Raw genomic sequence first — 12,647 nt, 5'->3', positions numbered from 1 at the left:
AGATTTTTGGAGCGGATCTGCGTTTTTTTTAAAAAAACATCTGTCCCTGCAGCATCCACAGAGGCTGTCACCCAGCTTTACTAGAGGACGGAAGGGCAGATCTGCCGGTACACGGTGGGATCTGGCAGTGAAGGATGGGGAAGTGCACAGATAAAATATCCGACCACCAGACTCCAGGGGAGGACACAGCGGATGGTGCCACATGTCGGGAGTTCTAGTGACTGGAGATTTTATTTTGCCGCATCGGGTGGGCGACATGTCCCTCCTCACACCCGGCCCGTGGTGGCGATGACGCCCGGTCACAGGTGTCATGCCCGGCTCTACAGTGGGAAGACCCAGGCAGCAGCACACGCAGGAGCCGGGGAGGGCGCAGAGCGGCGGCGGCGGCAGGGGCTGCACATCCCGGGGATACTGTGTCCTGGATCCACCCCTGGCTGCTGAGATCACTGGAGACATTCAGAGCCGCGGATCAAGTGCACTGTCCTGTAATCGATTGCCGAGCGCCTGGAGCTGCCAGCCTGTATTTATTGGCCGTGTGTCTGGGGAGGCTGCTGCCGCTGCCTGCTTCATCCGTTTCTCTGGGTTTGACCAGCTGTCCCGGGCTAACCCCTGCCTGGCTCTGTGCAGATCATGGAGGAAGTGGGAGCTGGATTACCCTCAGCTGCAGCACAACTGCCCTAGTGCCCAGAGCAGCTGAGGAGCACCAGAGGCGGCGGGCAGCCACGGCCCCAGGGATGGCAGCAGGGTGGCCCCGCATGCCCTGCTAAGGTAATGGCAGCCGTGCGCTCCGTGCTGCTGCAGGTGACGGAGGAGGGATGGGAGGGGGGCACAAACTTGTTATTGTCTGGCACTGTCACTGCGCTGCCGACTTGTTGATAGCAGGAGGAGGGGAGGGAGCTGTCACCCTGCCTGTCACCGCGCTGTCACCCTGCCTGTCACCGCGCTGTCACCCTGCCTGTCACCGCGCTGTCACCCTGCCTGTCACAGCGCTGTCACCCTGCCTGTCACAGCGCTGTCACCCTGCCTGTCACAGCGCTGTCACCCTGCCTGTCACAGCGCTGTCACCCTGCCTGTCACCGCGCTGTCACCCTGCCTGTCACAGCGCTGTCACCCTGCCTGTCACAGCGCTGTCACCCTGCCTGTCACAGCGCTGTCACCCTGCCTGTCACAGCGCTGTCACCCTGCCTGTCACAGCGCTGTCACCCTGCCTGTCACAGCGCTGTCACCCTGCCTGTCACAGCGCTGTCACCCTGCCTGTCACAGCGCTGTCACCCTGCCTGTCACAGCGCTGTCACCCTGCCTGTCACAGCGCTGTCACCCTGCCTGTCACAGCGCTGTCACCCTGCCTGTCACCGCGCTGTCACCCTGCCTGTCACCGCGCTGTCACCCTGCCTGTCACCGCGCTGTCACCCTGCCTGTCACCGCGCTGTCACCCTGCCTGTCACCGCGCTGTCACCCTGCCTGTCACCGCGCTGTCACCCTGCCTGTCACCGCGCTGTCACCCTGCCTGTCACCGCGCTGTCACCCTGCCTGTCACCGCGCTGTCACCCTGCCTGTCACCGCGCTGTCACCCTGCCTGTCACCGCGCTGTCACCCTGCCTGTCACCGCGCTGTCACCCTGCCTGTCACCGCGCTGTCACCCTGCCTGTCACCGCGCTGTCACCCTGCCTGTCACCGCGCTGTCACCCTGGCTGTCACCGCGCTGTCACCCTGGCTGTCACCGCGCTGTCACCCTGGCTGTCACCGCGCTGTCACCCTGGCTGTCACCGCGCTGTCACCCTGGCTGTCACCGCGCTGTCACCCTGGCTGTCACCGCGCTGTCACCCTGGCTGTCACCGCGCTGTCACCCTGGCTGTCACCGCGCTGTCACCCTGGCTGTCACCGCGCTGTCACCCTGGCTGTCACCGCGCTGTCACCCTGCCTGTCACCGCTGTCCATCTGATAATCCTGCGTATTTAACTGCTTGTCCTTCTACTTTTCATCCTGCCTGTCACCGGTGTCTGCCCTCCCCTGTCTGCCTGTCACCGGTGTCTGCCCTCCCCTGTCTGCCTGTAACCAGTGCCTGCCCCCCCCCCCCCGTCTGCCTGTTGCCACAGGGCCTGCCCCCCCAACCACCCGGTCCGCCTGTCACCAGGGCCTGCCCCCAACCACCCCTTCTGCCTGTCATCAGTGCCTGCTTTCCCCCCGTTCTGTCTGTCACCAGTGCATGCTCCTATGTCCAACTACACACGTGTACATCTTGTTTTATATGCGGCCATTGTCATTCAGTGACTGTAATAACGCTTCAGTAGGTGGCGGGTCCACATGAAGGTAGGGAGGGGAGTCTGTGTCTGAAATGTTGGGGTGCATAAACCTATTGGTGATGTATCTAGATCACAATCAGTGTTGACCACCATTTTTTTTTCTTTGCCCACTCTGTAAGGGCTTGTTCAGACGAGCATATAACTGGGCAGTGTGCTGTCTGTGTGTGCCACGGACCATACATGGAAACCACATACACACATTATAGCAAGTCTGTGAACATGGCCGATTGCTTCCATGTAGACAATCCTAGCGTGCACTACCAATTTGATTCACAGAGCAGACTAGTTATTGTAAATGGCGGCAGCACCTGCACTCGTCCGATACGTGGATAGACACCTGGAGCCGGTCACGTCTGCAGTTTGTGGGCATCATTGACCCCAGTGTTCGTCTGGCCGTCTGAGTGTATGAGGCTGTATGCTGTACGTGTGCCGGGCACTGTCCGACACCACACTTCTTATTATCGGCGGTCCATGTGGTCAGAGTGTGAATACTTATTGTGTAGAAGTGGAAATCTGATGATGGGGTCTCACCGTAATCTCGTGTGCAGGGCCAGGTTGATATTCTCAATGGTTGGGTTGGCAGTGAAGCCTCATAGGAGGTGGGATGTAATCCTGGGCCACGACTACCGCACAGCTCTGCTATATCGGTCACAGGCCCGTCATGTGGTGGCAATGTCGCATGAATCGCACTCCACTGTGAAACGCAGATGTCGTGTGGCTGATGGGCTCCTCCTTTCCTGCAGACTAAATAATCTGATATTGGTGAGTTGTGATCAGCTGCAGATTCCCTGGGCTCCGGCTTTTTAGTTTCATTGCATTTCCTAAATTGTGAAATTTATCACATGGGTGCAACTCCGATGACTTACCTGTATTGTCTGGGAGGTGACACAACCTGTGTGATTGTGCGGGGACACTGGATGTCATGTAACCTGGAGATGACTGATGTATGTATGTATGTAATGATGGCCCTGGTGACAATTACTGATGTGACACTATGACAACACTTCCAGTCATAGGAGGAATAATGGGACAGTGCGCCATGGTATACATTATAACCTGGTGGTTTGGAGTGTTGACACTGCTCCTATATGGGAACTATTGCTGATTTTAGTCATAGGCTATCACACTACAATACTATGGGTTAATAATGGGCAGGCTTGGGGCACTCTCAATAACATCAGATTGGAAAAGTTTTTCACTATTTTCAATTTTTGGGGAATAATTCCAAAATTTTGTCAATCGTTTCAAACATCCGTGAAACTTTATTATGCTTTATTTATATTGTGCCATCATATTCTACAGCACTTCACATATAGGTCATTGCTGTCCCCATTGGGGCTCACAATGTAAATTCCTTATCAGTATGTCTTTAGAGTGTGGGAGGAAACTGGAGAACCCGGAGGAAACCCACCCCAACACGGGGAGAACATACAAACTCCTTGCAGATGTTGGGATTTGAACCCAGGACCCCATGGCTGGAAAGTAACAGTGGTAACCACTGAGCCACTGTGCTGCCCGGAACTTTGACTCAGATCATAATACCCCGCCAGATAGGTCACATCTGGAAACCCTCCAAACTGGCTCATATATGAGGCAGTTATCTCAGGTCAAGAGACCAGGCAGAAGAGCTATGGCTGAATATTGAAAACCAAGCGCTCTCCCTGTGTCACAGACTTCGGCCTTAGTTGTCACAAAGTTTTTCAGCAACAAAAAAAAAGGAAAACTGAAAGGGTAAATCTAATTTTTTACAATTTATGAGAAGAGGATGGTTTGGGTGTTATTGTTTTGTGATGGTGTTCTTTAATGTTGGGGATACTTTGGCATGGCTGTGTTATATCCCAGGCCTTACCGCTGCTTGCTGAACGGAATGATGTTGGGACACATTGGTGTTGGTGTGACAGCTGCTGTGGATGTTCATGCAGAAATGCTATGGTTGTGCTACCTTCACTTGTTCCAAGGTTGAGGATGGGAGCTCGTTCCCCTAGAACAGAACACTTTCCTTCTTTAAACTTCGGTATTACAAAGTCACTTGGGAGAACTATGCACCGATAGATACTAGATGTGCTTGGCGTAATGTGAAAGGTAGCAAGGTTTCAGGTTTTGTACCCTTCATCAGGCATAGGTTGGCCACCAGGAAGACATGAATGACTTGGTGGCCACACAACACCTGTTTCTGTACTGGAAGCTTGACACTAACTGGTTTGCCATTGAGGAATGTCACTCTACACCTTGATTTTTTTTTTACACAGACTTCTTGGTGACCTTCCCACGCCCGATGAGCAGTATACAACCTGAAATGTTTCTTCTTTTCACCTTTTATGTCCAGCACTTCTTATCTCACTTCATGTGTTATGTTTGGATATGAGAGAGAATAGCTAAAATTGTTGAAGCATACATTGTGCTTATTTTTGGGTTGTTCCCACAAGTGACGTCGTAATGCATCTGCTATGGATGTGACATGACTGGGTGGAGCACTAGTGACAATCGAATATACATATTGCCCATTCAGAGAGGAAGAGGACTTAAACTCTATAGTGCCACTTATTGGAAGTAGCGATCCTACAAGTCATTATTGACCCTTTAACGATTCTTGCAACACGACTTGGGATAAAAGCCAAATCAGAATCTCAATTTGCAGATAGTGTTTCGGGGTATTGCCCCTCATCAGTGCAAAGTATGAGAACTGGGGTCCAAGGGATAACATTGCTCCTTGTGGAGAGTGACATACCGGCTGTGGCATGCCAATGTGAGGAGGCTTATTCGCCGTTCAATGCTCCTCTGGGAAATTTAATGACTATGGAGTATCTGGAGGGACCCTACATGTGGTTGATAAGACTACCTTGTTGGTTTTCTGGCATCTTTTGTTGGAAAAACTACAATTCCCAACGTGCCATAGCCACTGCAAGCTGGGAGTTGTAGACATGTATGACATGAACAGAACTCCATCCCCTGACAAGGTAGGTATCACCTGGAGTGAAAAGGATAGTGTTGTGCCTCAGTAGATGGCAGTACCTGAGGACCTCCCCATGACCGGAGTTGGATGCTATTGATGGCCTTGATCTTGGCGTCTCACCTCACCCACCTTGTCCTCACCTAGGAGCTGTCCTTTCCCTGTTTTCCTCCCTACACTTTTTTTTTCTCACGCCTCTACCTCCTCCCCTTTCCTCCCCTTTTTTCTTCTCCTATTTTCTTTCTCAGCTGCTTCAGAAATAACCGGTGGATCCAGTTTTGTTTCTTGTTAATCTCATTGCTGGAGCAATGACCTCCCTCTCCCTCTTGCTTTCCTGAAAGTACGTGACATTCCTAACTTTCTTCACTAGTCTGCACCTCACCACACTCATCCTCACTGCTCTGCACATCCCTTGGACTCATCACTACTACCACCACTATCCTCTCAGGACTGCCCTGCTCCTCCGCACTCTTCACCTGCTAGCAGACATCAATGGGCCAGCCCCACACATGAGGTAGTGACCTGTTTAATGTGTGCTCTTATCTCCTCTACATACTTCGCACACCCTCACTATGCTTTACATTGGGTTATTAGTATTTCTTCCATTATGGCTGTGTACATCTTATGTGTCAGGAATCCTTCCAATATATGTTAGTGTATCGAGATCAATAATTCTCTTGTCCTACAGATGTAGCAGTGCTGATTTGGTTGTGTGCGCGTTCTGTGCCGTGTCAGTTTCCTAATAAAAGTTTTACTAACGCCTGTCATGGTCTTCCATACTTCTCCAGGATTACCTGCAGTCCTTTGTAAAACCACAGGTGGCTCAAAGTATCGCAATCTGTTCTGCTTAATGACAAAATCACGTCTGCTACTTCTACCAGGCTTGGCTCTGTTATATCGTCATACATTTTTTTTTTTTTTTTTTTACGATTTCTACAGACGTTATGGGTCGCACTGATTGTCTTTTACAAATTCAGTAAAAGTGGCGCATAGACTTGTGCCAAGTGCGTGAAGCAGCTAGAGACTTCACGCAGTGCGGACGCTTCCGACAGAAACTTTAAGACGTGTCCGTCATTGGGTGATGGGTGCACAATCGTTTTGCGGCATTTTTAAGTACGCAGTGTCAGATGGCACATATTCGTCTGTCTTCTGTCTCCTACATTCTGATACTTTGTATGCACATTTTCCTTGGCTGAGATAAGATTTATCCGTTTTCTCCGCCAACTGATGTCTTAAGGACTTTTTACATGCAATTATTTTAATAAGGGCAGGTGCACCCCTTCCATTCTGTATCATGCGCTGCAGCACATGTTGGTGCAATATATCTAATGGATCTTTTCTAGACTTTTGTCTACCGCCTTGGAAAGTTATGTTTGCATTTGAGGACACTCTGTTGCTTCTTCACTGTGCCATGCCTTCACTCCCTCTTATCTCGGTTGCCCCAATTCAGAGTTGGTTCCTGATTTTTATCTTTTCCGCCCTCATATGTTACACATGAGTCCTAAGTAACTGAACTTTCCAACCTGTTGAATTTCCTTCTGAGAAGTAGTCCAGGCACCTCTTCCTCTTTGTCATGGTGGGTCTGTAGCATGTGGAAACAAACCTGTAATCTGCTGTCTGTGAAGGCAATTGTATCTGTCTGACAAGGGGAAAAAGAGACCAGAAAGAGGGAAAAGTGCTCCTGCCATAAAGGCTGCAGTTAGACTTATAGACTTTTTTTTTTTTTTTTTTTTACTTTTTTGGGAAGTGATTTGGAGACAGGACTTGAAGCTGCTCACTTTCCAGTAAGTAATGCAGAAATTCCAGGAGCAGGAGCTAAATATACTTGGTGGATCAATACTGAAATGGCTGGTTGTGAATAATTTAACTGGCCGTGCTGGAACGATTTGGAAGCTAAGAGCAAACGAGGAAGAGGTGACAAGAAAATTCCTCTTCGTTCCCCATGATATAAGCTCTAGGTTCTGACCGGCGATTGGATTGTTTATTTCTTTTTCTGTGTTTACTATTTTCTCCACTTACTGTAAATATTTATCTTTAAAGTATTTTGTGTAGCAAAAAGATAATTTTTATTTTCTATCCATTTTTCCTTTTTGTCACGTTGCTCGTTGACATGCGGGCTCTAAGTATTACTGCGATTTGATGTGCGGTTGTAGAAATAAATTGATGACTGCTCACAAGCGGTTCTTTATGAAGGTAGTGGTGGTAATCTTCCATTCTGCAATGGTATATCTTTTAAGAAGATAAGAGGGAGAATAGCTTAGGTAACAATTCCTGTAATAAGTTTGTGTTGCCCGTGGTGTATGATCTATGCCTGATTCGTTTTGCTTCTGTTCAGTAGTTTCAAAACTGTAAGAAAATAGGGGACAATAGCTTAAGTATCAATCCCTGTAGTCCGTCTGTATTGCCCATGGTGTATGAGTTCTTCATCTACTCTGTAGTTCAAAATCTGTAAGAAAATGGGAGAATTGCTTAAGTAACAATTGTTGTAGTCATTCTGTATTGCCCGTGGTGCATGATTTATGCCTGATTGTACTCTTCCGTTCAGTAGTTCTAAATCTGTGAGAAAATAGAGAATAGCTTAAGTAGCAATTCCTATAAGGTGTACTTTGCTTGTGGTGGTTGTCTTTTCATTTTGCAATAGCAATCTTCAAGAAAATAGGCTCCCATAACAATTCCTGCAGTTAGTATGTATTGCCTGCTGTGTATGACTTGTTCCATCATGGTAATCCGTCATTCTGTAATGGTAGATCCTTAAGAAAATAGTAGAAAATTGCTTAGGTAACAATTCCTCTGGTATGTGTATTTGCTGATGTGTCTTGCATTGTCTGTAGCATGTAACTGTTCTTTTAGCTCTTGTACGTCCTGCAAGGCTTCTCCAGTATAAATCTTCTATACATTTGTTTTTGGAGCGTTAAGTCTACAAGTGCCGTCCTGCAGACATTATGTGCAGCGCAATGTCCAAGGGATCAGACGCAGCCCAGGAAGCAATCACGGACTGACCACATAGCCATTCTGTTCTATAGATTGGACCCAGCAGAGTTTCTGCTGTGCGATGTACGGTAGCCCATACATTATTTAATCTCCCACCATTTCCATGCCCATCTCCTATTCTATACACTGCAGTGGAGGAGACTGGCTGACATATCATGTACAGATGATACAACATAGCATGTACTATTGTGTAGCCACCATCAGGTAAGATTCATTTCTCCTAATTTGTGAGTTGTATAGGGCATATAGACCACCACAAATAAAAGCTGATTAGTTTTTTTTTTTGTTTTTTTTTTGCTGTGGTCGACAAGTGTCATTCGCTCTACTTTATATTTTTCTAATTACTGGATTTTTCTGATATTGCAGTCTAAGCTGAAGAACTGACAGCAATTCCAGTAAACTGACAAGAACTTGGCAAGAACTACTTGCTGAAATGAAGAACTTTTTTTTTTTTTTTTTTTTTTAAGACCTGTATCTCTTGGTTTTCTTGAAATCAATGTGAATTTCACTGTCTATTAATTGGTAAACAGTAGTGTAATTACATGATGTCATTTGTCCTTTGATATCATAGTAACCTATGGCACGCTGTGTGGAGTGCTAGCTAGCTTTTTCTTGGCTTCAAAGGGGTTAAGTGACATAAGACAGGAAGATAGTAGCATAGTAGCGTGTGACAGCACTCGGCTGACAGGGAGGACATAGGTACTTATGCTGTGTTCTAACAGGGGCTCTCCTATAATGCTTTCTCTTTATGTTGTGCATCTGCTGGTGATAGGACTATAACCTTTTTATAGTGTTTTTTGGAGGATTTGATGAGACTTAATCTGATTTAATATAGGAAAATTAATATGAAATTAAATGTTCTATCTGAAAAGCGCTACATTTTAGTACCGGCCGATCTGAATAATGGCCATGCGCTTGACGGAGGACACCAGCAGGGCTTTCATAAAAGAGGGTCAGTTTTCCAAAACCTTGAAGCAGATAGACCGATCTGAAGTGGTACATTACAAAAAGATGAAGTACTGGATCTCCCCTGGTGGCCCAGGTCTATACACAGTCCAGCAGACACATGTAATTAGTTTGTTACATATGACCCATTTATTTTCTTGTAGGAATGTCTATTGTTCTTAAAGATGTCCTATTATTCTTTGTTTCAGCACTGCTCTTTGACTATGGAAACAGAGAGACCCGATGGATACGTAACTAGTAAGTGACCATTTCTGTGTTATGTCCTTTGCCTGTCATACTTGGGTTAATGGTTTTCTTCAATCCGGGATGTTTATGCCTAGCTTAGAGCAATGTTTCCCATTCTCCAGTCCTCACGACTTCCATTACAGGCCATATTTTCAGGTTTTCCTTAAGGTTGCCTAGGTGAAAGAACCTGTGCCGATTTCTGATCCCTTAGTAATAATTCCATCATCCGTACAACTAAGGAAACCCATGGTCTGTTGGTGGGCCGTGAGGACTGGAGTTTGGGATGCGCTGGTTTAGAGGGACATATTATAGAGACATGTGTCTGGATCCCGAAGATGTCTTCAGCCACCGTGACCTCCCATGGTTCTCATTGTGTTCTGGGTTAAAATTGCTTTGTTTCTTAGTGTGTTCTGGATGTTTTAGGGTTAAAATCCGTTTTTGGTTGAGCTCTATATTTTGGTTACTTCCTATAGAGATATGGGAGACTTGTTATACACCTGTTACTAGCCCTTGAACTTGAGCCTGTAAGATCTCGAGAGGTTGATGTTTGGTTGTGTCATGGGGATTCTCGTGATCATGTCTGTGTTTAGTAGAAACCCTTCTACTTGATTTCTGGATGTCCCATATGTAACGATATCTCTTGGGTAATCCATTACACTATGCAACTAGTTTTTTCAGTTTTTCACTAAGTTGCCCAGAACTTGATCCTATAGTGAACTGATGTGTAAGATATTGATTATACACTGCTTGTACATGGGACTGATTTACTAATTTCAGCAGTGGAGAACGTGGGAGCAGCACATGATAAATATTGTAATAACATCCTACTTAGTACGACATATAAGATCCAACATTTGTGGATGACATTTTGCAAACCTTTACTATTCTGTAATGCACTTATTGCTTCCAGGTAGGAATCTTCAGCCGTGGTACTGTGCAATGTCATGTATAACTTGTACGGTTACGTAGATTACCATGTACTTGGCACAAGGATACTTTACTTACGTGGCACAGTGCCATCACTCAGTTGTACGATTATGAAGCTGGTTTTGCTTTTTGTCTGCTCCTACGGAAGATCTGACCTCCGGACAATTGGTGGGCTACTAATCGGTTCCTGTAGGCTAGTATTAGCCACTGTGCATCTTAGTGCTACATATTGTGTCTCAGCCTGTTGACCATGTTTTACCTATGACTTGTGCTTCTGTATTTTGATCTTCGTTTTTAAATGCTATACATCATAATACAGTGTCCATGAATGACATAATATCTCCTCTCCGACTCTCTCTCAACAGTAGTATACTACATGATGTGAAATTCTTTGTCAGTCGTGATAATGTGCTTGTGTTGGGTTATTCATCAAGACATCTTGGCCAACTTCAATACGTCAGGTGGCTTATGTGTCCCATAAGCTTCTGGGATGAAAGTGATAATTTAAATTGTCACAAATGAATATAAGGTCTAGTGTTTCTGCGTAAAATTAATCCCCAGATGCTGATGTTGAGTTTACTATATATTCTGTCATGTGACTGTACTATGGTTTTCATGGTAAGGGTCATCATACCTACCAAGTGCTTCCAACTATTCAGCAGTAATGATCAGGATTGGACATACCATTGGTGTAACCTGTGCAGCTGCAGAGGGGTCCAAGTGTTAAGGTTGCCCACCTCCACCTCTAAAGAATGTGGAATTGGATTGCAAAGGCCCATATATTGTTCTTGCCCAGAGCCTTCTGCCTGTGCCAGCTTCTGGTGAGAATAACAATGGTGTGCAGTTACATTACTGATAAAATGGTGAATCCTCACACTGTTGTAGCTTCTTAATTGCCATCTGCTACAGGTTCTTGCAGTTTTCAGTTTCCTAAGAAAACCACATTGCAAATGTGATGCACACGTCCTTAATTATTCCATTGTGATCTTAATAAAAAGTGTAATGTAATGGAAACTGAGCCTAGGGTTCTATTTTGACTGGTGGCATCCACATTTTCCTTACAGACCTTAACGTCATAATTTCTATTCTGCATAAATTCTGTAAACTACGATAGAAACCTACACGGCCACATCATTTCCAAAGACATAGTCATCTGCTGTTCGGTGGTCCAAAAGCCTGTGACCATCAACCACCATCTAGGAAATCGCCTACTGTCTATGAAACGGCTCCTTGTCGTCGCTTCAAGGATGATACCACTAGGGTAATACAAAAAAAAAATGTGGGTCACAAATCAGACATATGCTGGTAAGCTTTAGTGATACTGAGTGCAACACAAGCCCATATTGGTTTCAGATCGGTGATTCATTCTTAATGTTTCATGTCTTGGTAAAAAGTTGCCTATTCGGATGGAGCATTCACAACCTACTTTTAGGCCTGTTTGGTTTTATGTGAATATTGCTTAATATGACTGGTCCAACAACGAACCTTTTATGGCCTGTATTGGTGGGCAATACTGTAAATTGAGGCCACAGGATCCCCTTCAACCTATAACGAGGAGTCATCCTACGAGAAAAGGACTGCCACATATCAGATATGTCGGTGTGTCCTAGGAATGTCATAAAGGTCTCTCATCTGAAGACACCTTTAATTACCCAAACAGTAAAAGTTCTCTAACTTTCCTTTACTTGAGCTGATATTATAGGGGCAGTTTGGAGGCTTGTCCATAGACTTGGGATATGTGCATAGATCATCACTCGTGGCCATAACAGATTTCATCTTTAGGGCTTTTTTTCAGCATTTCTAAACACTTCTTCAATCATTTTTCATAGTGTTTTTTTTTACGTTTTCTTTTTTTTTCTTGGTGTGCTTTACCTGATATTTTTCACATTTTCTAGAGAAGTCTATGGGGAAAAGCAACTATTCCCAGAGCATTCTGCATCTTTTAAGAGCAAAAAAAGCCCACTGCCCTCATTCTACCCACCCCCCATTAAAGTCATAAACCAAAACCAATTGCGATTTATATATTTTATTATATACTTATTAATGGATCATCGGAATGCAGCTTTTGTGGTCAAACAAAATACTCAACATTTCTCGAAAAAGTATTTTTGTTTTTTTTTGGCAAATGTTTGAAGCCAGACCAAACATTCACCTCTAGATCTTTGGTTACACACTGACCGACTGTATTTTTGTAGTTATTGCAATCTCAGGACCCAGGTCACCATTCCTCCTAGGTAATTTTCTGGCGTCTAATTTTTTTATTTTTTATTTTTTGCTCTATCGCT

The 12,647-nt window shown here is 45.7% G+C and overlaps 1 protein-coding gene across 9 annotated transcripts in view; it reads left to right on the top strand.

Annotated features, from left to right (window-relative positions):
* Positions 1-360: 360 nt before the first annotated feature.
* IKZF2 (IKAROS family zinc finger 2) overlaps positions 361-12,647 on the top strand; it is a 97,318-nt gene continuing 85,031 nt past the window's right edge. The window contains exons 1-2 of one of the 9 annotated variants that reach the window (XM_077272250.1): positions 361-768; positions 9,399-9,447. In XM_077272250.1, the coding sequence (XP_077128365.1) occupies positions 9,414-9,447 (34 nt within the window). In that variant the 5' untranslated portion in view covers positions 361-768; positions 9,399-9,413. The other 8 variants (XM_077272245.1, XM_077272247.1, XM_077272244.1 and 5 more) reach the window with 8 other exon arrangements.

Source organism: Ranitomeya variabilis, chromosome 7, assembly GCF_051348905.1.
Source record: "Ranitomeya variabilis isolate aRanVar5 chromosome 7, aRanVar5.hap1, whole genome shotgun sequence".
Lineage (NCBI taxonomy): Eukaryota > Metazoa > Chordata > Amphibia > Anura > Dendrobatidae > Ranitomeya > Ranitomeya variabilis.
This window is presented reverse-complemented; position numbering and strand designations above follow the sequence as displayed.